At 46.9% G+C, this 27,946-nt stretch overlaps 1 protein-coding gene across 20 annotated transcripts in view; it reads right to left on the bottom strand.

The window, feature by feature from the left end:
- The window catches only part of ABLIM1 (actin binding LIM protein 1), a 247,649-nt gene that overhangs the window by 20,480 nt on the left and 199,223 nt on the right, over positions 1–27,946 (bottom strand). For 9 of the 20 annotated variants that reach the window (XM_036335882.1, XM_036335880.1, XM_036335887.1 and 6 more), the window contains 6 exons: positions 26,156–26,214; positions 23,560–23,643; positions 14,668–14,745; positions 13,539–13,694; positions 11,477–11,512; positions 8,920–9,049 (listed from right to left, as the gene is read on the bottom strand). In XM_036335882.1, coding sequence (XP_036191775.1) covers positions 8,920–9,049; positions 11,477–11,512; positions 13,539–13,694; positions 14,668–14,745; positions 23,560–23,643; positions 26,156–26,214 — 543 coding nt within the window. The remainder of the gene's footprint in view (positions 1–8,919; positions 9,050–11,476; positions 11,513–13,538; positions 13,695–14,667; positions 14,746–23,559; positions 23,644–26,155; positions 26,215–27,946) is intronic. The other 11 variants (XM_036335883.1, XM_036335884.1, XM_036335892.1 and 8 more) reach the window with 3 other exon arrangements.

Here is a 27,946-nt window from a genome sequence, read left to right as displayed (position 1 = left end):
GGCCCTGAGCTATGAGCGAGGATAAGTAGATGAAGGAGATTTAGTCCCTGCCCTCCAGGGGCCAGAGTCCACCTAAGGCAGTGGTTCTCAACCTTCTGGCCCTTTAAATACAGTTCCTCATGTTGTGACCCAAATAAAATTATTTTCGTTGCTACTTCATAACTGTAATGTTGCTACTGTGATGAATTGCAATGTAAATATCTGATATGCAGGATGGTCTTAGGCGACCCCTGTGAAAGGCTCGTTCGACCGCCAAAGGGGTCGCGACACACAGGTTGAGAACTGTTGACCTAAAGAGTCAGACTTAAGACACATAAATACAATACCCTGCCATAGTATTCAGAGGCATATGAAAAAATTATGACACTCAGAGAAAGGTGTGCACCATCGATTCCTCAGGAAAGCGACAGAAAGACATGAGAATTGCGCGGGCCAGGTGGGTGGTGGGCAGAGGGTGGGGATGCTCAGATTTCAGAAGGCTGGAGCATCCTAAGGAAGGAGGCATGGGAGGGCACAGTGGGCGGGAGCAGCAGGGCTGGCCACTGGCTGGAAAGCGTGGTGTTTTTGGAGAATGGGGAGGGGTGTGGAGAGGACGCTGGGCGTGGCTGCAGGAGCCCTGAGAGCTACCACTGCCTCCGCCCTCCCTGCTGACCACGTGAACTGCAGGGGTGAACGGAGAACTGTCTCCCATTCTGTGGGTTGTCTTTTACTTTCTTGATAGCCCTTTAAAGCAGAAGTTTTAAATTTTGATGAAGATCAGTTTATCTAATGATGACAGCTTAAAATAAATCATAGATTTTTAAAAAAATATATAGCAAGAGCTGATTTTTTTCTACCATCTTTTTAATTTTTTTAAAAAAAGGAGACATAGTTGACATATAACACTGTACTAATTTTAGACGTACAAAAGCCAGTTTCCTCAGTTAGGCCAAACTGTTCTAAATCTGGCCAGCAGAAAATGAAAGATGTCAACTGCTGGAGTTTCAAAACAACACATTTCATAGTTTGAGTCTCTCAATATGTGCAATTTTAGGTAACCAGAGCACAGGTCTGTACCAAATGGGCAGTACGATATTTCAGGTGTGAAACCTGAATTTAACTGGCTCAAATAAATATTCTAAGTTTTTGGTTATCATATTCTGAAACTTTTGTCTCCCCCCCCCCCTCAAGTCACTTAAGCATCTAGCTCCCAATGTATTATAATTAGACTTTACTACTTAAGTCAGACGTTAGCTTCTAAAAACTATGACTCTTCACTCTAAACTGCGATGTATTAAAAAACTCATTTCAAAAAACGCTATCTCATTTACTATCACTCTCCTAAAAAGAAGCAACCGGTTCCTGTCTGAAAAAAATGAGTATTATTAACACAGGTAGAAGCAAGCAGGGGAGGGAGACTCTGCGTTATGTTTAGAAGAAAATCCCACTTTAAATCTAAGGAAGAATTAGAACTCGGTCTCATTCATCTGTGTGCTCAGCACAGCGCCTGGCCAGAGTGAGTGCCCAGTAAATGTCTGTGAATGAACGATTGAAGGAGGCCAACGAACTAACCCGGCAGCTCTTCATGGCCTAATGTGGTGAGCACCACTGCAGGGTTAGCCACCATCTTTGTCTTCATTAAAGGCAGCGATGGGATCACAATCGCACCCCGTTTTTATAACGTTCCCATTAGAGCCGATCCTCAATAACCCCAATTTAACTGTTTCATTTCAGGGGAATTCTTGACTCCTCTAAACATTAGGGATTATCCAGAAGAGTGACCCATCATTAAAAAACAGAATACTTCTTATGGGCTCTTCTCCAAAGAAGTTCTAGAGACACTCAACTTTCTCGCTTTCTTTGAGGTTGGTTTTTTGAAGACTCATTCTGCAGACCTTACGCACGGGGTGCTATTGCTTCTGAACCCCACTGCTCCTCCCTGCACCCGCTGCCTCTAGCCTCCCTGCACTTGTACATCAGCCACTTCAGGGAAATGTTTGCGCAGGTGTGGGCTATCATGTCCAATCACAAGAAACACCATTACATTTGTTTTGATAATTATTAGCCAGAGTCATGTGCACCCACAAATATCTGCATGTACGGGACACAGGGTTTAAGGTTATTGGAACTGGCATTTGCCTGACTATGAAACATCTTCCCTTCATGAAGGTGCTCTGCTGGCAAGTGGCCGTAGAAGCCCATCCCTTCTCAGATGCGGCCCACGACTCTCTGAACTCCCAGGGTGCATGCCAGCCGAACGCTGGCACCAGTTGGGCACAGTTCTTTATTTGGCTGCATATCTTCAGCTACCATTGACCTTTCTAGTTCCTAGAAAAAGCCCTCATGTGTTCAAGTCTTTGTAAGTAGATTTAACTCTATAATCATCTAACACCTCCCACAGTCCTAGCTGGTTTGGCTCAGTGGATAGAGCATTGGCCTGCAGACTGAACGGTCCCAGGTTTGATTCCGGTCAAGGGCACATGCCCGGTTGTGGGCTCAACCCCCAGTAGGGGGCGTGCAGGAGGCAGCCAATCAATGATTCTCTCTCATCATGGATGTTTCTATCTCTCCTTCTCCCTTCCTCTCTGAAATCAATAAAAAATATATAAATAAAATAAATCTCCCACAAAGGTTTAAAGCAAGGTAAAGAGAGACTCAGCAACATGCCCATCTGAGCGACTCTGTACCATATGATTTCTTCATGTCATGAGGGCTCATTGGAAAAAGGGCTCAGCATACACAGCGCTGCTAGGTACCATGTGCTTCACCCTTGGAATACCAAAGGCATGAAAAACTTTTGTCATTTTTCAAAGAAAAAGAAATATTCTCAAGATGAGGCCTGTTTCCAACTTTGCTAGGTTAAATACCCTACCTTCAAGTGATAAAACTTTTAACTCTATCCTGGAAGGAAATAACTGATGAGGCCCTAAAAGGTTATTTTTGTGCTTAGTTTATTACGTAAGTAATGCATGAGGCAGCAGATGAAATAGCGTATATGAAGGTATCGTCATCATCATCACCTACCAGCCCAGAGTGAAGGCACTGCTGACAAATGATGTAATAGTGTATTTATCACATAATATTGTATATAGCGCACTCCCAGCCATTTTGTTCCTTCACATGAATCCTTGGATTGGCTCCTGAAAGTTGACAGCATCTAGAATTTCATGACAGTTCCCAGATCGCTAGTCCCTGTCTAAAGCTTCAATAGTGTCATGGCTCCCTTCAGCGAGTGTCCAATCGCTGCCTGAGCCAGAGCCACTCATCTGATTGATATATTTCGTGGACACAGAACGTAATGTCTCACAGTATTTCAAAGCGAGGGAAGAGAAACGCAGAAAGCACAGCACAAACAGATCCAAACAGAGTGAAGATTCCAAATCTCCAGGCATGCACTTGCCCAAATGACCCAACAATGACATACCAGAATGAGGCTGCAAGGACGGTCAGAAAACAGAAAAGAAGACACAGGAAACAAGACAGAGGCTACAGGAAGTGGACGGGGAAGCCACTGAGACAGAGCCAGCCTGTGATGCGCATCTCAGCTTTACACCCGAGCAGGCACCCTCAGCTCCGCAGACCCCGGGCCCGGGCCGCATGCATGAGAGATAAGGACCAGGAAGTGGGCTTGGGCCCTGGGGGGCTGGGCTTCAGGCTGCCAGAGTGGAAGGGCCCTCCCTTCTAGCTGCACGTTCCTCGGATGGTCATCCTACCCTGGGGGCCTCAAGCTCTCCAGCTTACATTTGTTTTCAAAACTCCCCTGAGACCACAACACAAGCTCCAAGAGGAAAGGAACCGTTCCAATGGAGGGCCGTGGGAGCCTGGGGTGCCCCGTCCACGTGCTTCTCCGATGGCCATGAGTTCCCTCCACGTGGGAATTTCCAGAAGCGGGAGAGGCCTTCCATGTGAATGGGTAGATGTTTTTTCATAACAACCAAGAAGTAATTCTCTGGAGAATCAGCATTTAGCCATGCAACCATGCCAGGCTTTTATAGTTCCTGTACAAATTCCCCATGGTTCATTTTGTAGTTCGGTAAAAAGCTCATCGACTTTTAAAACTGAGCATATACTGTGATGTACATTATATTTTACATTTTCTATATTTTTTAGTTTATTTTCTATAGACTCTGTCATATGAACAAGCTACAGGTATATGTGCAGTGAAAAGAAAATGGGAGATTATCAGGTGTTTTTAAGTATAAGTTCAGGGTCATGCTAACCCCTCTTAGCCTAATGTTTATCACTTAAATCCATAATACTTGTGTCAAAAACTTCAAATTCAGACTGAAAACAGAAAAGTATATCCATATTTTTTTTTAATACAGTACCACTTAGACACACAGAGGTGCTGTAATTTTTAGAACCAGTTGATACTTCCATTAAAAAGTAAAAGAATTGCTAATTTTGTAATTTACATGACTGAAGTAGCTGTCTGTCTTACCCTCAGTAAGAATTCGATTTTCCAGTGAAGAAGAGGTGGACAATCAGAGTTAAACTCTATGTCTATTTTGTACTGAAATGCACACACCTCATCTGAGTGAGGGATGGGAAGGCCTGGGGTCTGGTCCTGGAGCTGCCACTTGCCAGCTGTGAGCCCTTGGCCGGGTCGCCGACCCAGGGCCGCAGCTCTCCATCTCCGTTCTGGGCCTACGTCACAGACGCTGTGAAGAGCGAAAGGAAGACGGAAAGTGCTTTAAGAGCACCAAGCCGAGGGGGCACCGAAGACTCACTTGAGCTCGGTGCTTACACACACCGGGGCACTTGACCTCACACGCTCTAGTGACCTAGGAGAGGTTTCACAGGTGAGGCGAGTAACACTCAAAGTCAAGCCAACATCCGAGGTCCCACACTGGCTAGTGACAGAGAGAGTACCCCACCCAGGACTCCAGTGTCCCTATGGGTGGGCCATCCATCTCTCCTAAGGCTGCTCACAGACAGAAGGTATAGGAGACTTTGTGATGTGCTGTTTGTACAAACTTTGTATAACCTTACAGGGCACATGGCCCTTTTCTTTCTACGAAAAGTACCCCTTCTGAAAGAGGAAACATAACCAAACAAGGCCGTTTATATCTCAATGAATTAAAAATGTATTTTCCCTGGTGTATTAAAAACAAACAAAATCTTGATTTGGCCAAGGGCTCCTATATTCAAGTCTCTTTAAAATACATCTTTGAAGTTTCTTCAATACTTTCTTATGGTTTTATAAACTTGTCTAAAGTATCATCTTACATCTACATAAAAAAGTTTTCTCTCTCTCTCTCAAGACCACTTTAATCTGTTGAGAATTTTAGAAAGTGCTGCATCTACCAAAAAAGACGGGTCTCTTTGTTAATGGCAAATAGTGTGTGTCTTCAATAAGCATGTCAGCAATGTTATTTTCACGGCACAGAAAATGCCAGCATAGCACACATATAATGATTACATGCTGATCAGCACAACACATCTGTATTTTAGGACTCAGATTCTCAAAAATCCGAGCGAGCAAAAACGAAATAGCTTGAGTAGACTGCAAGCGATCTTTCAAATATAACAGCGTTTAGGCTACGCAACAGAAGCGTTAGTGACACGAGCACTTGGAACCAGGTGAGAATCCTTCAGGACTGGCTCAAACCCCTGACCACATCTGTGCTTGCCTGCTCCTCCCCTTTTAGCTCCTTTCATTGGTTTAAATCAAGGCTATGGAAAGAATTAGCTTCCTTGTGGGAGTTCACACTTGCTTATTGCCTTATTCCTTTGGGGCTCTTGGCTTCCCCAGCCGGATGGAGTGGAACAGAGCCCCGTGGAGGGCTGCTACAGAAGCTTAAAGGACAATGAAGGAAACAGTGGGAATGCCATAAAGGGGACGGGCAGAAATGGGGGACAGGAGCAGAGTTCAGAAGGCAAAGCCTCGCTCCTCCATCATGCAGACACCAGGGCAGGCCAACAGAAGATGACTCGGTCGGCTCAAACCTAGACATTTAAGTTCCCTCGCCGTCGATGCTTTCTATAAAGTCCAAACGCTGTTGATATCGGTAAGTGGTTAAGCGGCTCGTCACCGTTAGGACGGCTTTTGAATATCTGTTGCTGAATCCCGCTGGGTTTTGCTGAGCCACGTCGCATATTAAAACCAGGCAAATACCCCAACTATATATTATATTTTGCTTTTGACGTACAGAAAAACAAAATAGTAATATATATGTTCTAGATCAATCTTGCGGTCGTAAACAAACTTCCTGTTTCCTGATCGAGGGCCCTTAGAAGTGACATGTTTCTCCACCGGGAGGTGCTATGCCAGTTCTAAGGCACGGCTGGCGCAGGCGCCACACAGGCAGGCATGCCAGGGGAGCTCGGGCTGACCCTTGGAGATCGCCTTATTAGCCTCCCGGTGCTAATAACTCTCCAGCAGGCGGTGCTGCCTGGAAGCCTGCCTCCTTACCTTTGACCTGGGGGATGAAGTGGTGTCGGAAGGGGGAGTTGGGGCGGGAGTCGCTGTGTGCGGAGCTGAGGCTGCTGGTGCGCAGGTAGGACAACCTCTGCACACCAGGAGACAGCAGCTCTGGGCGGCAAGGAGGCGGGGCGGGCGAGGTGGAAACAGAAGAGAAGAACAGAAATTAACACAGGAGCAGGGACCAGGCATCATTCCAAGGGGAGTGGGGGGGGGGCGGGGGGCAGAGGGAGGATCAAGATCATTCATCAGGAGTCTGAAAAGGGAGGAAGGCAAAAGGGTTAAGGAAGCTCCTGCTAAGGGTTAGGCAAGTGGGGAGAATTTGCAGATACCCAGGCTCAGGTTGGTACAGAGGCGCTCTCTGAGAATGAAGGGCCTTAGCGAGAAGGAATGGCCACCAAGATCCCCCCCGCCTTCATTAGGATGCCACCAGGTATGGGTCAGCCAGTACCGGGCACATCATTTAGACCCCAAAACAGCTATTTTTTAAAAGCAACTGACAAACCAGAACCTCGGAAGCACATGTCCAAAAAGTGCCAGTCATTGCAGGAACCTTGAAAAGAAGGACTGATGTATAAGAGACAGATTCTTTTCACTTTTTAAAGCTGCACATCTTCCCCCTGGAAGTCTAATTTTATTTTGCTGACGCAGGAAAAAGACCCCAGCCCTGTGTTCCCTGGGTGGCTAAGAGCTGCTTAGGATCCCGAGAACCGGGTAGTGGCAGCGCTGTTCTCTCTTGGAAGAAGGACGGACATTAAAGCTAGGCCCAGGGGCCCTGCATCCTCGCCTGGCATCTAGGACCTTCAGAGTGGATAACTTGAGGTGCTCTACCAGGGGTGGGGAACCTTTTTTCCGCCAAGGGCCATGTGGATATTTATAACGTCATTTGTGGGCCATACAAAATTACCAACTTAAAGATTAGCCTGCTGTGTGGTCAGCATTTAATTAACTCGCCCCTAAAGCCTTGGCAGGGCCAGACCAAATGATTTGGGGAACCTTACACGGCCCGCGGGCCAGACGTTCCCCACCCTATACAGACCACAGCTATGCTATCAGGACCACACCAGCTTCACTTCACTAGGGCAGACCTTGAAAAAATGCTTAGAAACCCTGATCATGGCATCACATATCTGCCATACACTGTGAAGGAGAGAAGGAGGGATACGGAGAAGGGGGAATTTCTGAAGGTTACTGACGTTAGAACCGTGACCGGGACAGATGAAAACTTTCGAGTGCTCAATCAGGACACGGCCTTGAAGGGAAGCACTGCCCCTGACTGACCCCTCCCTCCCCTTCAGAGGGCTCCGGAACGATTTCCCAGCAGCCCCGTGTCATTCTGACAAGGTCCTGGTGGGGTCTCAGTGACCTCCCTCAGCAACATGCCCACACACAGGGTGGCAGCTTAAAGGATTTCCTGCCACCCAGATGGACAAAGGCTTACATCCAGACCCAGCTCCAGGGCACACATGAAATGAATATACTTGTACATGAAAAGAGAAAGGAATTCATTGCCTGAAAATTCTCATTAACTTCAATATGAAAATGACTGTATCTCAACAAAGTATTGAGTCTAGAAAAAATACTATACATTACGGAAGGATCAAATAATAAAAATTCATTCCTCTAATAGCATTAAATCTATGGCTTTTGAGAAAAGATTGCAATCCTTTTACATTTTATTCATTTCCTTTGGTTTTATTTTAGCATATAAGGGGGTCTGTCCTCATTAGTTGTGCAGAAGCAAGAAACTTACAATGAAGTTTTCATAGATGCATGTCATCACTAACCACGCGTTTGTTCAAAAGGCCCAAGTCTTCCTTTGGGAATCCCTTTCTTGGGCAATTCTGGATCTGTGCTGGGATCCCCCATTCTTTTTTTACTCCCCATATGAGACACCCACTAACAGGAGTCAAATTCTGCATAGATAAAGGTCAATGGCAGTCTGTTATAATTTCATATTCTCTCTCACAATATATCTCTAATGTTTTCCAAGTCTGATTCAAAATCTTAGGGTTGGAATGTATCATAAAAGTAATATACAACCCTGAGCTTATATACAATACTTTATTCTAGGTGCTTAACCAAGCATGCTCGGTAACACCACGTGCCTGGAGAAGAGAAACGGAATAAACCCACCAACAAATGGCTAATACTGGATCTTGGATGAGGCCAATGTGCCTAAAAGGTACATCAAAATAGTTTCTGTTGGAGATCATTAAAGTCTAAAAGGGATGAGAACTTCTTCAAGACTAAAGGAAAAAAAACAAACAAACCCCAAAACACCTTTCTTTGCTTACAGTCGTTCCCTGTCCAAATGTAACTATTTAATAAATCATAATGAATATAACCACAAAGTAACTCTGTTTCAAGAAAAGATGCAACACAAACTATAGTCAATAGGAGGTTTTTTTCTGGAAGAGGGGTCAGTATTCGGCAGCCAGCTCTCAGTGACGGGGAGAAAGCCTCACATAGAAACGCGGACTATCGTACAGAGAACCCTGGGAGCGCGGCCTTACCAGGTCTGTGGAAATGCTGGGGAGAGCGGGACGTGGTGGGAGTGTAGCTGTGGCGGCTGTACACCGGGGAGTTGATGGAGCCCTGGCTGGTGGACCGGTGCATCATCCGGTCCCGAGCGTCCTGGTAGCCCTGGAAACACAGTGCGAGAAAGCGTGGGCACACAGCGTGCACTCCGGCCACGGTCACGTTCAAGTGATGTCGGGTCCCACGAAAGCTACCCAGGGGCTCATGGATACACTTCAGGGCCCTGGTCCTTAAACATCACGCAGACGAGCATCCGTGGTTCATGCCTTCTGTTCAAGACCTGTCGTACTTGCATTTACCCCAATTCTGACAAGTAGGCATGACAGACTCCAGTGTTGGCAGAGCTCTGGGATAAGGGAGTCATTCCAATGACTACGTGTGTGTTGGGCTTTTTAGGCTTATGACGTTTGTTCACATACATCGTTTCATCAGACCTGCACAATAAGGAAGGCGGGACACATGCTATTGCTTCCCCTTGTTCCAGAAGCTTCCGAGAAGGTAAGAGACCCATGGGTACGAGTGTAGCTCTTACAGGCAGAGCCCGCCTCAGAGCCCACCTCCTGCTCCAATCTCAGCCCCTGTTCTGACCGCCAGCCCACAGTGTCCACAACACTCATCTGGTGACATTTTAAGCCGATTTTCCCAGAGAACAAGCTGGTGGTGGCCTCAGTCATTCTTTCGACTTTGGGAAACATATTCCAAGGAAATAATAAAAAAATATCTTTAAATGATCTTTAGAATTTACTCAAAGATATTTAAAATAACACCATTTTTAAGGAGAAAACTTTGTATGACATGCTTAGCAAGTTAGGGAGCAATTAAGTAAATGAGGGCACAATAACACCATCAGCATGTCACCCATGTCCAAGTCTAGAAAATAATGTATTAGGTATAAAGGGCAAAAAGCCCCACGCATCAACATAATATATCGCTATTTAAAGGATGACGAGAGTACTAGAATGCTTGGCATTTCAGGAATTTGTTGACCCATGAAGTTTCTGCTTACACAGTAGAAGGTGGGAAGCGTGTGTGAGCAATGACTATGTTAACACCTCAGCACCCAGGGCTGCGTGAAATCTGAAAGCACATGGCAAGAGGCTTTGGCTTGATCCTAACGGGCTGTCACAATAAATCAAATAAAAACAACAACGAAACAAAAAGTCCCCAGATAATGTGCCTGAATCTTGCAACCATTCAATAAGAGAAGTCAGTTCTTCATAACTTCAGCTGTAATGATCAGAATGCTAATAGAAATTGATTATTCACAGGCCGCAGTCACAGACCATCAGAATACTACCGAGTTTTTCCTGTATCAAGTTATAGCAATAACTTAAGATCAGTTTAGTTTTATGTAGAAGATCCAGAAAGTTGCTTGGCTTTGAGACAAGATTATTGATTTTATTTATTGTTATTTTTAGGTGGGGCTAGATCTAACTCCGGAGGAGTTTGCTCACTGGATACATAAGGAAATGCAAAATAATAGAAAGCACAATAGACACACAGTCCCTTGGTTATTAGCTGTAATGGCTACAATGAAAGAAAGGGCTGGGGCAGACTTGGTGCTGGACCATGCTCGGGTCTGGGCTGGTCTGAGCTTAGGCCACTAGTCTCAGAGCCACCCCGCAAAGGAAAATTATGCAGGGACGACAGAAAGCCACTGGTCACCAATTAGGTAGTGAATGTGGGGGAGGGTAAACCTAGAAACTCCTGACACTGGGATGTGGGGTACAGTGTGGGGGAGTTGTTATATTTTGGAGATCGGTACTACAGCCACTGTAAAGTCTGTTTACCCAGAGAAGGGGGAAAAAATAATTTATTTTAGGCTAAAAGGTGTGGGCTCCTATGAAGGTGGCTGTTCATAGGACACACTATGACCACTGTTGGCCATTTCAGATAATCCAGTCTGCTAGGATTTGGGTCAGTAACTATGGATAAGGGGAGAGAGCCTCACGTTGGGACAAGTGGCCTCACTCCCTGTAGACCTTTCCTACCACTCAGAAGCACAGGCTCAGGCCATAGGCTGATTTTACCCCACAGTCTCCATGTAAAGAGAACTTTACTGCTGTGTATTATAACCATATCTTACCTGCGAGGAAGCCTACATCCTATATAATAAAAGGCTAATATACAAATCGACCGAACGGCAGAATGACTGGTTGCTATGATGCACACTGACCACCAGGGGGGCAGATGCTCAACGCAGGAGCTGCCCCCTGGTGGTCAGTGCGTTCCCACAGGGGGTGAACCGCTCAACCAGAAGCTGGGCTCATGGCTGGAGAGCACAGTGGTGGTAGCCTCTCTCGCCTCCGTGGCAGTCAGACATCCCCCACGGGCTCCTGGACTGCGAGAGGGTGCAGGCCAGACTGAGGGATCCCCCCTCCCCCCAGGTGCACCAGGCCTCTAATTCATCATAATCTTGCGCACAGTTTTTCTATTCTTTTATTTAATGTCTTTTCCCCCAAATCCTAGGCTAGGACAGGTCCAAGCAACTCCCCAGCTCCACCCACTAGAAGTTTCAAGAATGGCACTTACTTCTGCGGATGGAGTAGGAGACAAAGTCCTTGGCGACTAGAAGAATAAGAGAGAATTAAAAATCACTATGTTTATTAACTTGTCAGTTGTCAGTGTTGTATGTCAGCATCACCTGGAAACAGTATTCCAAATACACGCGCCAGCACCCCTTGCCTGCCCCCGTTCCTGATGCAGTGAGTTGAGAGTGGGGCTCGGCAGGCACACAGTTCCCGGGTGACTGTGGCGCATGTTTCTGCCTAAGAACCACGGGTTTTGATAAATACATGTGGTTGAGCTAGAAAAATGGGAGTTATTCCCCCTCTATGCTTAACCAGTGCTGTTTACTGCTTTGAGTTACAGTGTCTACAGGATTCAGTGAACATGATTATTAACCAAATGATAAGCACAGCAATCACATACAATGGGTTGATGACCGAAACAGGCCTGTAAGGACCAGGTCTGTGGCATCCTGCCCTGGTGGCCTTGCCAACCTTACCACCATTCACCTTCAGGCTCCGCCCTAGCCCTGCTTTCTAAGGCACCCAGAATTTCAAGTTTACTCCTCCGGTGTTTCTAGAATGGCAGTATAAGGATTCTATGAAGGAAGTGTTAATAACTGAAGGAATAAATACATCATCAAGTTGCTCCTACAGCTGCATTTGAGTGGCCGCAGGTGCAGCTACGCCTATTTGACCACTAGATGGCACTACGTGAAAACGGATATCACTTTCCCTGCCCAACCAACCATTTCAATTGCAGAGTAAAACCCAGATCGGAAAATAAACAACAATGAACAATATATGATATTTCTAAATAAACAGGAATAGGACTGTAAGTAAATATAATTACAAAATAAATATTATGTAATAATTGTGAACAAATTAAACAAAATCCCATTTTCATGCCTTTTCTTCATCTAAGATCGCACGGCACTGTGTGCTGTTACATGTACAGTCGTTTCCACCTTGGTTGAACGGCTGATTTCAGACCAGAAATTGAGTAACGTATATCTGAGTGAACTCAAACTACTGTGTACGTGATTCCGGTTTAATAACAGGGGAACAAATTTGGAAGGAAGAATAATTTAGTCCAGGGGAAATACAGCAGAGCCCAGAGACCTGGGTAGGAGGTGACAGCAGGAAAATCCCAGCCCTGGCGGGGAGGGGGGAGGCCCCTGGGCTCAGTGGCGCTGGCCCAGCAGCAGGATGGTCGGCTGGGAAAGCATTAGCACACCCCTAGGGGACAGGTAAAACCACAGTAACAACGGTCACGGCTGAATATTCACCGCCGGCCTCGCTCTATGTTAACTGCTACAAAAGGTTAGTTCATATACATGAGCGTTCACAGATAATACATTGTTTAGATATGATATATATTAATCTTGAGCTGGTAGTTAATTTAACCCTCACTGTCACCTGGAGGGAGATTCTGTCATGACCCTGTTGTGCAGGTGAAGAAACTAGGTCACCATGGTTGTCACATGGCTAACGTCATGCAACCAGCATGTGCAGTCCCCAGGTTACGCCGGGTGATTTGATTCCAGAACCCTGGCGCATACGCCTGTATTATATCGTGGCACCATCTCTCGAAATTCTTCTATTTTTGCACATACTAATTATCACCCTGTGTTAAAAACTGCAGCTGTCAAAATTGCAGGGTGTACTCTCTCTCCTCATGATCCCCATAAACATAGTTCAGCTGGCCCCAAGACCAGACCTCCCCACCCCGCCACCCCCGCCCAGAAGACCCTCCCTGCCTTATTCCTTCTGGCAGCTCACAGACTCCCCTGTGAGCTTGGCCTCCTTCTCAACAGGCCAGCTCCTCTATCCTACCACCCGGTACGAATGCTTACTCATCCTTCCCCTGGTTTTCGTGTGGTTGGTCTGCTCCCCTGCCTCTCTGTAACCTCCTGAGGCCAAGCACAGGTTTTTGAGGACCTTAAAGCACCTGGGATGGAAGGCTGTGAATAATGTGCGATCAAAAGGACCCTCTGACTGGCCTGGATTCCAATCGGTAGTTCTTATACACATGACAAAAGAGACGTAAGCTGTTGCACGACTCGAAACTTGTAGGAACCTCTTACCTCCCCCTGGCTCTGTCTCTCCTGCTTGTCATCATAGCCGGAAGTGTAGAAAGGCTCATAGGTAATAAGATCTGGACGTTCGATATCATAAATTGCCTTGACCTTGGGAATGGCTGCTAAATCCTTGTAATCCAGGATTTCGTTGTCCACTTTTGCCTGGCAAAGAGCAGAGAGAAAGGTTACTCTGCAGTCTCACCTCCGGGGAACTGCTAGTTGTGCTATTCATTACGTGCTCAAAAAGTGACAACCTTAAAAACAGACAAAAACAAAACACCTAGCTTAGCACAGGTGAACTCTAGAAAGTTGCCCTTTATATATTAATCACATTAAATCTATAAGTCACCAAAAGCTTAGGAAAAAGTCTATATGGAATTCATCAAGTACAGAAGCCTGTACACCTTCAGGGTATTTCCCTAAATTTACTCCAGAGAAGGAAAACTCCCACCTGGCTAAAATCAATAACTGCATATTTAACCAATAACTAAATACTTAAATACCTCGGTGGCAGAATTGAAGAATACTCAATATAAAGTGTATAATTTGCCCTGGCCCGTGTGCTCAATGGTTAGAACGTTGATCTGCACACCAAAAGTATCTCAGATTCGATTCCTGGCCAAGGGCATGTACCTGGGCTGCAGGTTTGATCCCTGGCCCTGGTCGGGGTGTGTGGAAGCAACCATACAATGTGTTTTTCTCATATTGATGTTTCCTTCTCTCGCTTCCTCCCTCCTTTCCATTCTCTAAAAATCAATGGAAAAAAATATCCTCAGGTGAGGATTAACCAAAAATAAATAAATGAATAAATGAATAAATGAATAAATAAATAAATAAAGTGTATAATTAATCCCCAAATATCTAGCTGTAAGCTAGGTAGAATAGTTTTTAAGTCCTGCATCGTATTTCTGCACGTTATGGATCATCTACTTGATAGCGCAGGATGATCAGGTTCACAGATAAATTTAAGTTCCTGAAGGAGTACATGATTGAGAAGGCTGATCTACAAAAATGAAAATGGTCTCAGAAGAGAAACAGAAGTCGTTTTGAATCGTTCCATTTTGCATTATCCATCCACTATGACGACGGGCTACCGCGCCTGTCCCGGAAGTCCCTTCCGGAAGTGGAGACTTACATAGATAGTGTGGCCCGGGGACCCTGGGATGCTGGAGCCTGGTCTGGAATAGATGCTTTCGGAGGAAGTCCTGGTGGGCTGTGAAACAGACAGTGACGTGTAAGATTTCAGGTCATGGCTGCAGATTCAAGACTGAGCTGAGTCCCTAAGCTTTGCTCAAAACCAAGCTGGTTAAGAAAGGAAAGATTTGTAACTTTACTGAGTAACCTGGAGAGGAAGGTGGATGGATAGCTAGCTGCGCAGTCAGACGTGAAAGTGCAGGGGGTGGGGGCTCTACCTTCTCTCCCCTGTGCCCTACAGGTCCCAGCTCTGCCTGCAAGCACGTTTCTCTCTGTCTGCATTGCCACAACCCCCTGCCACCACCTCCGCATCTCGACTGTGACCATGACCTCCTCTGTGGGGTTCTGCCTTCGTTCTTGCTCTTTTTGAATCTACTTGGTACCCAGTGGCCCGAGAGGCCTTTAAGAACATAATTTGGATCATCACCATCCTGCTTTGGCCACAGTGTCCTCTTAGAACAAAATCACAGTCCTGGGCCTCACTCAGGATTTGGTCCCTGCTGTTCTCTGCTACCCCATTGCTCACAGGACATGGTGCATGCTCAGGGCTCTTACCTCGCTGCTCCCTCTGTCTGAAATGCCCTGAGCCCCAATGTTACTTAGTTGATTTTCCCCCCTCCTTCAGGCTTAGCTTAAATGTCACCTCCTCAAAGAAGCCCTCTCAGATTTTTCAATCCGGAGCTGATTGCCCTGGTTATTTTCTCATAGTGCCACTCTTCTCCTTCAGGAATAAAATGTATAACTTCATGGTTATTGGTTTCCTTGCATCATGCCTATCTCCCTCATTAACTTTAGTTGTGATCTCTGTCCACATAGGGTTTATTTTTTCACAGTATATGCCCAATGATTTGCACAAGTACAAAGAGGATGCACATATCTGTTGAGGGAATGAGCTAGAATGAATTAATTTTAAACAAACACTCTGTGTGTGGGCACTTGACTTATATTAAAGACATAATTTGAGCCCAGTTACACCGGTCAGCCGCTAGGGAAGATAAGAGAAAAACTCCTCTTTAGAGCAGATGTTTAGAGAACCCTGTGGTGACAGGGGCGGGAGGGACATGCATGAGCCGGACTCACTGCCTCGTACCGCAGCTCGGCCCCTTCTGGAAAAGGCCTGGTCTCGGAGGACCTTCTCTCCCTGTAGCTCTGTCTTGGGGAAGGTAAGTTCTAGATCTACTTTAGGGAAGTTTCCACTGCTGTTTAGCACCTGGAATAGGAATGTCACCGAGTGAAAAGGACTCCCAAGAACCAGGATATGGCATCACTAAGTAACTCAGCTCTGAAATGGTGAGAGCTCCCCCCCCCAGCCCCCCTCCCGGCCCACACAAGGCCAGCAGTGACCGGACTCGCTCTGACAGGAAGCACTGATCGTCTCAGCCAGGTCTCCGGTCTCTGAGACAGGAGGGCGGGTGGGGGTGGGGACTCACACCGTGCACAGGTGGGCCCGTGCCAGGCTCAAGGCGCCTGCCCCTCCCCGAAGGCCTGCCATGTGTAAGCACTTTCCTTCTAGTTACAATTTTCCATCCACAGGCATGTTGCAATATGAGAGAATGCCCCGATCTGAGTACATTGAGAAGGGATTCACATAATTACACTACTCGCAAGTCCGTTTCCTTGATCCATTTCCTAATCAACACACAGAAGTGACACCGAGGCCAGCCCTGCATTAAGAAGAGACGCCAGCCTGGGTAAAGCTGAGCAAATGCGCCCCCCTGCGGGGCACACATGAGCCACAGGCTGTCCTCAGTTTCCAGTGACCTGGAGCTACTATTGGCCAAACCCAATGTCAAAGTGAAACCTCTTAAGGAACAACAGGAGAATGCTAAGAGCAGCTAATAGTTATGCGCACAGTAAGTGCGGCAGGCCTTGCCAGGCTGGTCTCATTTAACCATTCAATAGCCCCGTGAGGCCGGTTGCTTCCTCCACAGATGAGGAAAAAGGACGCATGCTCCAAGCCACACAGGCAGGCAAGTGTCAGGATCTGAACCCGGGGGACAGCCCAAGCTCTTCATCCTGCACTAAAGTTACCCCCGAGCATAAGGTAACTGGGGCCATTTATTTCCCATCAACATAGCTATGGGACAGGGGAGGTGGAAAAAAAGAAAAATGAGATCAAGTAGCAGAAAAGAGTGCCTGCAAATGGAAAATACTTTTATTGCCACTAGCTCCCCATGCTGGGTGGGGTGAGGACCCTGCTCTAGCGCTTTGTGCTGGGTGGGGTAGGGACCCCACACTGGCTGGCTGTGCTGGGTGGGGTAGGAACCCCATACTGGCCGGCTGTGCTGGGTGGGGTAGGAACCCCACACTGGCCGGCTGTGCTGGGTGGGGTAGGGACCCCACACTGGCCCGCTGTGCTGGGTGGGGTAGGGACCCCACACTGGCTGGCTGCACTGGGGTGGGGTGAGGACCCCACACTGGCTGGCTGTGCTGGGGTGGGGCAGGGGAGGATGCAGGACAGTCAGATGTCTCCAGTTACTGGCGTTGCTATGACAAAGGCCTGTTTTCATGAACAGCATCTAGGACACCGTGTGAATGACCACGTGCACACTGAGCCTGAGGGTCTCTCCCACGTTCCTCATCCTGACTTTTTGCCAAATGTGGGTCAGGGATTCTTTCTGCCTTTGCTGTAACAATGCACCTGGGCTGGCTCCGCAGTGCTCTGTTCTCTCCTGCCCTGCGTGTGCTCACAGGAACACAGCTGGAGAACACGAGTGCACGTCGGGAGGGTCTCTAATGCTCTCTTCCCTGGAAGAGACGAGGCCCCGTGGCTGAGCCAGCCTGTTTCCGCTCGGTCTCTCTCGGCCTTGCTCCCTCACTGGATCAGATGGTCCAGTGAGCTATGTCAGTGTTCTCAGAAGCATCTACCTGGCTCATATACTAATATATTGCTGGGTTAAGGGTTTAAGAGTTATCCACCAACTTGAATTTTTGTTGTCTCATTTGATTCTTTACTGGTAATTCAGATCAGAATTACTTCCAATCTGTATACCCCTGCCCAAGAGTCTCTGATTCCAAAGTAAATATTTTAGAGTTTTAGAATCAGATAGTTTTCAAGGTCAAGTCAACGTCCACCACATCCACCCAGGCTCGGGCTCTTGCTGGAGATCACTGGCGCGCCGTGTGCGTCCTCGGACTCCTTAGCGATGTCTGAGAAACGCTCAAGTCTCCTGGGGGTTCAGCACGGCTCTTCCTTTCATTGCGCTCACCACTGTTTGCTTCTGCCTCATCCCCATCTCCTGACCTCGCTGTGACAGTCACTTCCGCAGGCATCTTGTGTATGGGTGGACTACAGTCTCCCTTGCCTATTTTCGTACAATAGCCCTTCTCTGCTTTCCTGTCTAAAATGAACTAATGGGATAAAACACAACTTTGTATCCTGTAATATAGCGAGGTGAAAAGGCTAGTTCAAAATCTTGGCTCTACTGGTTGTGTGACATTACATGAAGTTTTCTTTTTCCTCTCTCTCTCTCTCTTTCTCTCTCTTCCTTGGACTTCAACGTCCCCATTTATAGAATGGAGGAGAGGGTAGGAACAGCCCCCACTTCACAGGGAGGAATGAGACAGTACATCTAAAGCTCAAGCATCTTGCCTGGCACTTCCCAGACATCTGACGCTAGACTGGGTTTCTTAGCCAGTTAATCTGAAACATGAAGGACGGTGCTGACTCTGTTCTGCTCAAGGGCGGACAGTCCTTTACAACGTGAGCTGCGTGGACCAGACTTCCCTAGACCTCAACGCAGCTGCCACACGTAGGCGGCTCCATCAGAACTCAGATGTTAAGTAATGTATCGCAGGCCACGGGGCCGCGGTCCCACCTGGAGCCGACAAGTGCCCTTCCCGTCTTGAGAAGGCCCCTCAGAGGTGGTTCTGTACCCTCCGAGGCAGTGCCGTCCTGCCTAGGGCTCAGCGCCGGTAATTAACGCCCTTCTGTGCATCTGGCGATGACCGGTGACCTTGCCCGGGCCTGTCTCATCTGCCAGGACAGGGTTTGGCTGGCTGCCCTTTGACCTGCGCTCAAGGCTGAAGTGCATGCGGGATCGCTGCTTTCTGTCACATTCCCTCGTGGCCCCTGAAGTGTGTTTGCTCAATCAGCAGAGATTAGAGGTCTCTCCCTTAGGACGATCATAAAAGTACTTTGAAGAACGGAACTATTATCTTAGAGTTTCCATCTTCAATATTTGGAATTTTACATTTTGATTCTAAAGATCTAGAACTTTAACATGTTGCATTTTAAATAAACATCTTGTTTATTGTTCAAAGAACCCCTTTTCCTCTTCCTGCTGTATTTTTCCTCCTAATTAACACAAAACCTGCTGAGTGAGGGTCTCTATCCATCAAACATCATCAAATGGCCCAGAGCTGTCTCCCAACAGAACCGCTCAAATCCACTCAAACGGAAACACGTGTCAACCTCAAAAGCACAAACTCCTGACATGCTTTCCTTCTTTAAAAATCCCTTCTTTACCGCTAACTTAACTCTACGTCACCCCATTGGGCTGTGACAAAAGTTTACTGATGATCCGCATTTCTGCAGATGATCCTTGCGCGCCATTATTTAACCTGAGTTACTATTTCAACCCACTCAGCTATCCAGGCTAACAACAGAGACCCAGAAGTTACCACATGCATTTAACAACCCACTGGGCCAACAGCCTTTGTTTCTGGAATCCTCTGTGAAAGTTATGACGAACAAAATGACTCTCTTGCCTACATTATAAATGAAGATAATGTCAAATATTTCCCCCCTGCGGCATGCCCACAGAGACAGGAAACAAGGACCGTGACGAAGCTGTCGAAGGCATATGCCATTTACCAGCTTTTCTTTAAGCACCTTTTCCTTCAGCTTTGCAGAAAAAAACAACTTGAAAGCACAGCTGGAAAAATCCAGTTCTTTGGCCAAAAGAAGAAAAAAAAGAAACAGACACAGAAAAGGGGAGCGGGGAGGGGGGATGGGGAGCGAGGGAAGGGTGGAGAAGGCATACAGATATAGAAAAGGTTGTGAATGGCTGTGACCTCTCAGAGTATTTTTCCAATAAGATTAGCCAAATCACTTCATTGTATTTGGCAACATAAGATCCTTCTAGTTGTATGGGCAGTCCTCACTCAATCTCTGGTGAAGAAGGGGCCTGTATAACCTACATTTATTTCCTTAGCAAACTGTCAAGCACTCACTTTTGATTTCAATAAAGATTTTTATTTTCCTCAAAACAAACAAACAAAAATAACCCCACCAACAAAGAGAGGTCTTACCAGTAGACTAAGTAGTTCATTTCAAGGGGAAAGAGAAAAAAATGGCATTTGATCACTAACGGCAGATGCTTGAAAACGCACATCTTTCTGTTTTCTGTATGAAATTTTTGTGTAAAAAAAAACAACACACCCTCTAACCACCTTTCAGCTGATTCCCTCTATGCGTTGACATTGTCCATCTGACCTACCATTCAGAGGGCAGAGTCAGACTGAAAATTACACTGAAGATATATGCTTCGACTCCAGCTCTTGTCATCCTTCAAATATTGACCATTAAAAACAAACAAACAAACTTACCAGAGCTCTGTCTGGCGAGAGGGCAGAGAAACGACATTTTCCATTTACTTTCGATTATGGCCCCACGCACGCCTCGTCCAGTCTTAGAAGGCGAGTCCGGCAGGCCCCTCGCTGCCCCTGCCCGCCCCACTCAGCAGGAGCAGGATGCAACAACTACTTCATCTACTTTGCATTCACCCAAAGCCATGCTCTAAGAAGGGGAGGCACTACAGGCAGCTGGCAACCAGATGGGACAGATCTTATGAGCACCTACGGGACACCTACTGTCAGAAGGAGACTGACACCTTACGCAAAGTGCTGCTGAGGTTGACAGTACCTGCCTTGGGTTTTTGTTGACGTTCACTAGACAAGGCGGTGGTCGCTGCAGAAGAAGGAATACTTTTAAAACCTGCAAACGCTGACTCTCCAGAAAGGGTGAGACCAACTACTTTGGAAATAGGAATCTGTGTTTGAGAGGAAGCAGGAGGGGCCAAAGGGCACAAACCCCCTTCTCTGGAGAGTTTCACAGATGCCATCAGCCTTCACTACAGCCAGGAGGCCTCACTGTCTCTCCAGCATCCATCGTGATACCTCCACATCCTGATGGATTGTAAAGACCAGCAAGAACAAAACATTCAAACAGAGCGAAAGCTGGGAATAATGCAGCATGTATTGTAGCGACCTTAATAAAACAAAAATCCACAATATGATTTCCTTGTTCTAGACATACATAAGGCCCTAATGAGCTCCTTTAAAAAAATATACACATGAGCCCCGGCCTGTGTGGCTCAGTTGGTTGGAGCATCGCCCCATGCACCGAAGGATTGCTGGTTGGATTCCCAGTTAGGACACATGTCTAGGCTGTGGTTCAATCCACAGTGGAGGCACATACGGGAGGGGAGGCTACAGATCAATGCTTCTCTCATACATCAATACTTCTCTCTCTTTCTCATTTCTCCCTTGCCCTTTCTCTAAAATAACCAGTAAAACATAAACTTGGGTGTGGATTAAATATATATATTTATATAAAATACACACAGGGTATTTTGTATACAGGGTTGGGCAAAAGTAGGTTTACAGTTGTTGGTATGGAAAATAATACAGTGATAAATAATAATACCAGAATAAACTCTGTTTTGCGTACTCAGAACTGTGACCCTATTTTTGCCGACCCCTGTGTTACAGGTTTGTAAGAGCGTATGTTATGACAGGTGAATGTTAGTTTCAAAAGAAACAAAAATCTCACATCCAGTTTGTATGGCAGCCCTTTCATGCTCTAGACTCCAAAGCCACAGCAGAGAAGCCCACTTTTAGAATGAAAGCAAGTGTCCCCTCGAGTTCTTCCAAAGGTGGTCCCGGGAACATCATGAGCTCTGTCTACAGTGAATGGCAGCAGGAACTGCAAGCGCTCAGTACTGAGTGTGACCTATGGACCCAATCTGCTCTTCACATCCAGCTCTTCAGAGGCACGGGGTGGAGGGACCTCGGCCAAAGGCCCGTTTTCTCAGGCCCCAAACTGTCTACAGCTCCAGCTTTCTGTGAAGGAGCCACAGGTGACTTGATATTAACGGCTGGATAACGGGGATCAGATGTCCCCTTTGCATAACAGGATAGGAAGAGAGAAGTTACTCAAGACTGGTCTCTCTCTCTCTCTGACCGACCACTTCTCGCCATGTTCCGCATCTCTTAAATGTAAGGGTCTGGTGCAAACCAAAATACTTCCCACTTGATGGTGGTCTTTCCCTCCAAGTCACGAAGAGGCATCACCTGGTTGCAGCCTTAGGCTGGTGAAATAGAACACTCTGAGTTATAAAGTGTCCTATTGGGGGGCAGACACCCCAAAATGATCGAAAAAGCCCCTTCTTGCCGAGCAGAGGCACTCATTCTGAGCACTCTCACAATGGGGACGATGTTTGGCTCACGAGACTACAATTCCACTTTATGGGAAACCCCACCGCTGGAGCTGAAGCGTTAGGACAGAATGAAAGTCACATGACAAGCCCGCGCTGGAGGCACCCAGCATCGCGGGCCAATGCAACACCCCGAGGCCTGGAGTGTGCAGGGAGCCCTGCCGACGGCCTGTGCAGCTGGGGGCTGGCTCCATTCTGCCGACAAAGCAGCTTAGGGGTTGATGTCTGGAAGATTTCCTTCCACTTTAGAACTCGATACATCTAACTGCGTTTCAATTCATTCCAAGGAGAAGTTTAAACCGAAACGCCCCTCCCCCTGAGTGCGGGCCTGGCAGGCCAGGGCAGAGGCGCCCGCGGAGCCCAGGCGGGGGCGGCACTGCCCTCTGGCGTTGCCGGCAGAGCCACGGATGGGCTTTGTCTGCGCAAAGGTGGGTGTGGAGGGTACCTTTGTCGTTCAACAGGCCCAGGTTTCCACTGATTCTCAGAGACGCCGAGAGATGGCCGCATCTGGGCTGGGAGCACCATCTCCTGCCTCACTGCTCATCTGTGGAGCTGGCGGCATGCTCCCTGCTTCTGTGGGACCCCGGACGGGTCTTGCTGCCAGCAGACTTAGCCAGCATTTAATGCGCTCCTCTCTCTGTCTTCCCAGCTTCCTCTCTCTCTCCCCTTGTGCAATAGTGGAAAGAACATGAATTATGGGTTCCCATCCCAGCCCTTCCACTTATCAGTGGGTAACTCTCGGGAAGTTACTTAACTACGATAGGTGTCAGTCCCTCCACCTGTAAAATGGGAATAAGGATAGCTCTCACACAGGAATGCGCTGAAAGAGCGGATGAGAGTGCAGGTAAATCGCTTAGCCTTTGAAGAACAGGTGCCTGGTCTCATTTGTTTCTTCTCCTAATTCACTACCTCTTTATGAGCCAAACCACTCCCTACCCACGCCTATGCCCAGCACCATGCTTTCGCTGTTCCCTTCTGGGCACCCCTGTCTCGTCCAGCCTCGAGGAAGTGCCCCCTGCACCTTTTTGCTCATCTGACCCGCCCTGATCGATGCGATCCACTTCCTGTGATATGTTTCCATAATTATTTACCTATCTGTCTGCTCTTCCCGACTGGTCTACGTTATAGCATCCAGCCCACACTACGCCTGGTGCTTGGCAAATTATTTGTTCAATGAACAAACGTGTGAACACGGGTAGCTTCTAAGGCGTCTGCTTTAATCAAGACAACGCTGTAGCCACTGCTCTACAGGAAAAGGCCGATCAGAGAAGACAGCCAGAGTCAGACGTGAGGTGCACTCGGTGGGGTGAGAGGAAGCGGGGGGCCCGGGCGTTACGTGGGAGAAGCAGCACGGGAGGGAGAGCGGCAGAAGCCTGGCCACACACAGTGCCAACCTGCAGCGACGGGGACCGTCCTGTGCGTCGGATCAGACTTTTGGGATAAAAGAAATCGGAGGGAGAATGCCGAGTGTTTGGCGGCTGCCGTGAAACAGGAAACAAAGGGAGAATGAAGAGACATAAACTCAATTCGGAAACACTAGAAAAACGCCCTGGGGAAAACAGATTTGACAGTAAACAGCAAGGGTCGTCGCTTTAGTGGACGTGTATGAATGTGTATGTTTGGGGCCCGTGTTTGAAGCATATTAACTAGTCTCCAAGATGCAGCATAGTTGCCTACGTTCCACCCCCATTTATTTTGGCTTAAATATCCCCTATGACAATGGTTCTCAACCTTCTGGCCCTTTAAATACAGTTCCTCATGTTGTGACCCAACCATAAAATTATTTTCGTTGCTACTTCATAACTGTAATGTTGCTACTGTTATGAATCGTCATGTAAATATCTGATATGCAGGATGGTCTTAGGCGACCCCTGTGAAAGGTTTGTTCGACTGCCAGAGGGGTCGCGACCCACAGGTTGAGAACCGCTGCCCTATGAAGTGGAAGAAGCCAGTGAAGCCATTGAGAGGTGTCCCTTTAAGAATCTGTTGTCACAAACACCCCCTGTGAGTTTTCCAACATCAAGAATGTGGCTCACTCAGTGGTGCTGCTGAAAGACTCTAAAACATTTTCCTTTTGCTATGGTAACCGCACTAAGGGGACACCCGGTGAAAGGCCTGGAAATCTGGGCTGGCGATTTGTGACCTCAGACACACCCATCAGAGAGCACAACATGCATTCCCTCATTCAGACTCCAGCTCCCCTGTAGGTCTCACCACGTCGGCATGTACCCCACTCGGGGCCCATCGGGACCACTTCCCCTTGGAGGTACGTCACTCTCCTCACTACTGACGTCCCAAAGGTGACCGAGCCGAGGGCGGCCCTGGCCTCGCCAGCGGTAAATGTGGGCTCTAGGGGAGGAGCTTTGGAATTCTCTGGTAAAGCTTCAAGAAATGAAGGAGAAACAAGAGCCCCCTTGGCTAGAACGGGTGGAATTAGTCACTAGTTGTTTTCATAAGCTTATCCAGAGAGTCCCATCAAGATGCATTTAAAAGCGTTGATTTAAAAAAAAAAAATCATTTTAGTAACACCATCTGCAAACTCAAGGATTCCTTCCTTCAAGAGAAAAGACCCCATTCCATGCAGTGTGGCCTCATTAGCATTCTTGCCTTTGTCTCCCACAGACTTCATAGGGGTTGAAGTAAAAAGATTATTCGAAAGACAGTGCAAACCACTGGCTACTTGGGTGGTTTCTGGGCAGGGTCCCCACGCCATGTTGTGAATTTTACATTTTTATGATAAAAGTGACAATAAGCACCATCTTTAACATTCTAGTAGTTTATAAAGATACCCCGTTGCCATAGCATCCGTGGTTCCTCAAAGATCCCAGAATCTGGAGCCCAAACACAGGCCCAGCAGTGAGGGCTATACATGTGCTCAAGTTGACACTATATGTCAAACCAGAAACCCAAACCGTCCTGATACTGGGGCACATGATTTTTCAGTTTGTTTTATCTTTACTCAATTATTCTGAGAAAAAAGTGGCTTTTTCCCCTCCCCTTCAAGTGTGCTCCTATTGGGGTTACACATACAGCTTCTTATGCCTGTTAATGGCAGACTGTGGAGAAATGAGACCACACTCTAGTCTGGCCTTCAAAATAAATTCAGTCCATTCTCTTCCCTGAGACACCATGTGGATTAGTCAAACGCCAGCTTTTTCAAGGGCACCGCTCAGTTAGCTAAACGGAGGGACTGGGGCCTGGATCCCATCTGATTATTGCTCAGGTGAAAAACTGGGGGTGTCTGAACAGGATACAGATCCCGATAATGACCTGACCACTGTGTAGACCCTTTGCTTCGGAAACAAATAAAATTGTGTCCCCTGGTGGCGTTCTGAGATGGACTAAGACCGGTGGGCTTTAGGAGAGAGAGATAAGAGGATCCATCCTTTTGCCCGTGTGCTAGGTGGTCTAGGATAGTTACCAGAACACTTTTAGGGTATCTAAGAGTTAAGTTCTAAAGCCGCCCAGCACACATGTCCACACTGCCACACCTGGCCTCGTCACTACTTCCCCAAACCATCAGCGTTTGGAGATGGAGGCTCCCGGGTGAGGCTGGATGTGAGAGGGTAGTCAGATGTACCGAGAGCTGAGCACTGGATGTGGAGTCTGAGCTGGAGTGCTGCATTATGGACTAAGCATAAAAATGTCCGGCAAGGAGGTCACCAGATGTTGGAACTAGGACATCATGAATCATTTTTCTTCACATCTGGAGGATTTGACGTTTCACTTGAATGCTTTCCTAGGAACCTGACTAGTGAGGCAAGGCTTCCTTGGTCCAACGCAAGCACTTGGGACAAAACACACACAATCAATGTAAGGTAGGAGGGACCCTCCTTCCCTGGCCAAAGGGCCTTTCAGCTTGGTCTGCGATAGAGGAAAAAACTCACGGCCACGTGATTTCACCCACACTCCCGCCCCAAGAACCAGCCACTAGGGAACACATGGCTTGCCAATGCACCTGCCATCACACATCTCGAATGATGTCCTTACCCGCAGCTTTTCCTCCGTCTTGGTAGACTGCTTACAGTCGGGATGCCAAACGGTAGAACCTGGAAAGACATAAGGCACCGCTAAGAGCAGGGGAAATAGAACAGCGCCCTGGGTCTGTTAGAACTTGTACAAAGGGTTCATCCCTCTCTCCCCAGCACAGGGGAGAGCTGGAGCCCTGCGCCACGTGACCCAGGACCAATCCAAACTCCGGGAGAATTTCCCTCACCTTGTCGGAGCTTGCCCGATTAAGGTCAAGATTCCTTTAAAAAATGTTCTCATTGATTTTAGAGAGAGAGGAAGGGAGAGGGATAGAGAGATAGAAACATCAAGGAGAGAGAAATATTGATCTGCTGCCTCCTGCACCCCCCACAATGGGGATCGAGCCCATAACCTGGGCATGTGCCTTGACCTGGAATTGAACAGTGGCCTCTTGGTTCATAGGTCAGTGTTCAACCACTGAGCCACACCAGCTGGCAAGGTCATAATTCTTGACCGCAGAGATGACTAGCTGGGCATAAGTGTTTTCATGCAAGGGATATGTAGTTCTTGACTGAGTGTTTTATTTCCTGACCATATTATTATCCTTTAAAAGTATTGTCTGTGTGCTTACTGCAAGCTGCATTTATTTTCAGAAATAGAAGCCATCAGCATGTTTACATTACATCAGAACAACCAGCAGTTTAGATGAGGGAAATGAAGTGCAACCAGGTCGCCTACATTCAGGAACAAAACTCACTGAATTTGTTGTTGATCCAGTTATATATACGTAGTCATCTACCCAGATACGGGATATCGGACCAACGAGTAGAAAGGCGGACAGTTATGATACAAATCCAAAAGTTTCCTTCATCTTTCAAACTTTTACCTAACTTAAAAAAATATTCACTGTTAAACTAGAGAAGCTATTACTTACGTGTCATTTTCTGTTTCTGGGTCAATGTCTCCCTTTCTCGGGGCACAAATATTTTTAAGGATGGTCCCAGAACAAAGCAAAACACGTATATCTCCTAGGAAGCTGTTATCTTGTAAAAATCCAAGCCTGCATGTATAATTTTGTATGCCCAGATATATATGTCCTTTATAAATTATGGCCAAGACCTACACATAAGGGCATGTTCAAATGTGGGGATGGGCGGGAGAACCAGAAGGAGCACTTAAAAAGATTCAAGCAAATAGAGTTGCTAAGTTGAAGGCAGTGAGTAAATGATATGTGTGTAATAAGAGTCTATGAATACGAGGCTATCTACATTTTGTTGTCGAAATCTTTATCTCTTCAAACAGCAATCTGTTTGTACTTGAAAAGACACCAAATTAACCTACTTCTTCAGTTATTTTATACAACTGAGTTATTTTTTTTTTAAAATATATTTTATTGATTTTTTACAGAGAGGAAGGGAGAGAGATAGAGAGTTAGAAACATCGATGAGAGAGAAACATCGATCAGCTGCCTTCTGCACATCTCCTACTGGGGATATGCCCGCAACCCAGGTACATGCCCCTGACCAGAATCGAACCTGGGACCTTTCAGTCCGCAAGCCAACGCTCTATCCACTGAGCCAAACCGGTTTCGGCACAACTGAGTTATTTTATAAAACAGTGGTCAATGAATAGTGGTCTATCTTGCTTAACCCAGGGCCAGGGAAAAAAAATGAAGAAGAAGAAAGAAGAAAGGAGAAAGAAAAAAGAAGAAAGAAGAAGAAGAAAGAAGAAAGAAGAAGAAGAAGAAGAAGAAGAAACAACAACCAGACAGTCCCTTCAGCACCAACATTTACTCCAACGCTGCCTACAAAG

Source organism: Myotis myotis, unplaced genomic scaffold (genome assembly GCF_014108235.1).
Source record: "Myotis myotis isolate mMyoMyo1 unplaced genomic scaffold, mMyoMyo1.p scaffold_m19_p_15, whole genome shotgun sequence".
Taxonomy (NCBI): Eukaryota; Metazoa; Chordata; class Mammalia; order Chiroptera; family Vespertilionidae; genus Myotis; species Myotis myotis.
The sequence above is the reverse complement of the archived record's forward strand: the minus strand, read 5'-3'. Positions and strand labels throughout refer to the sequence as shown.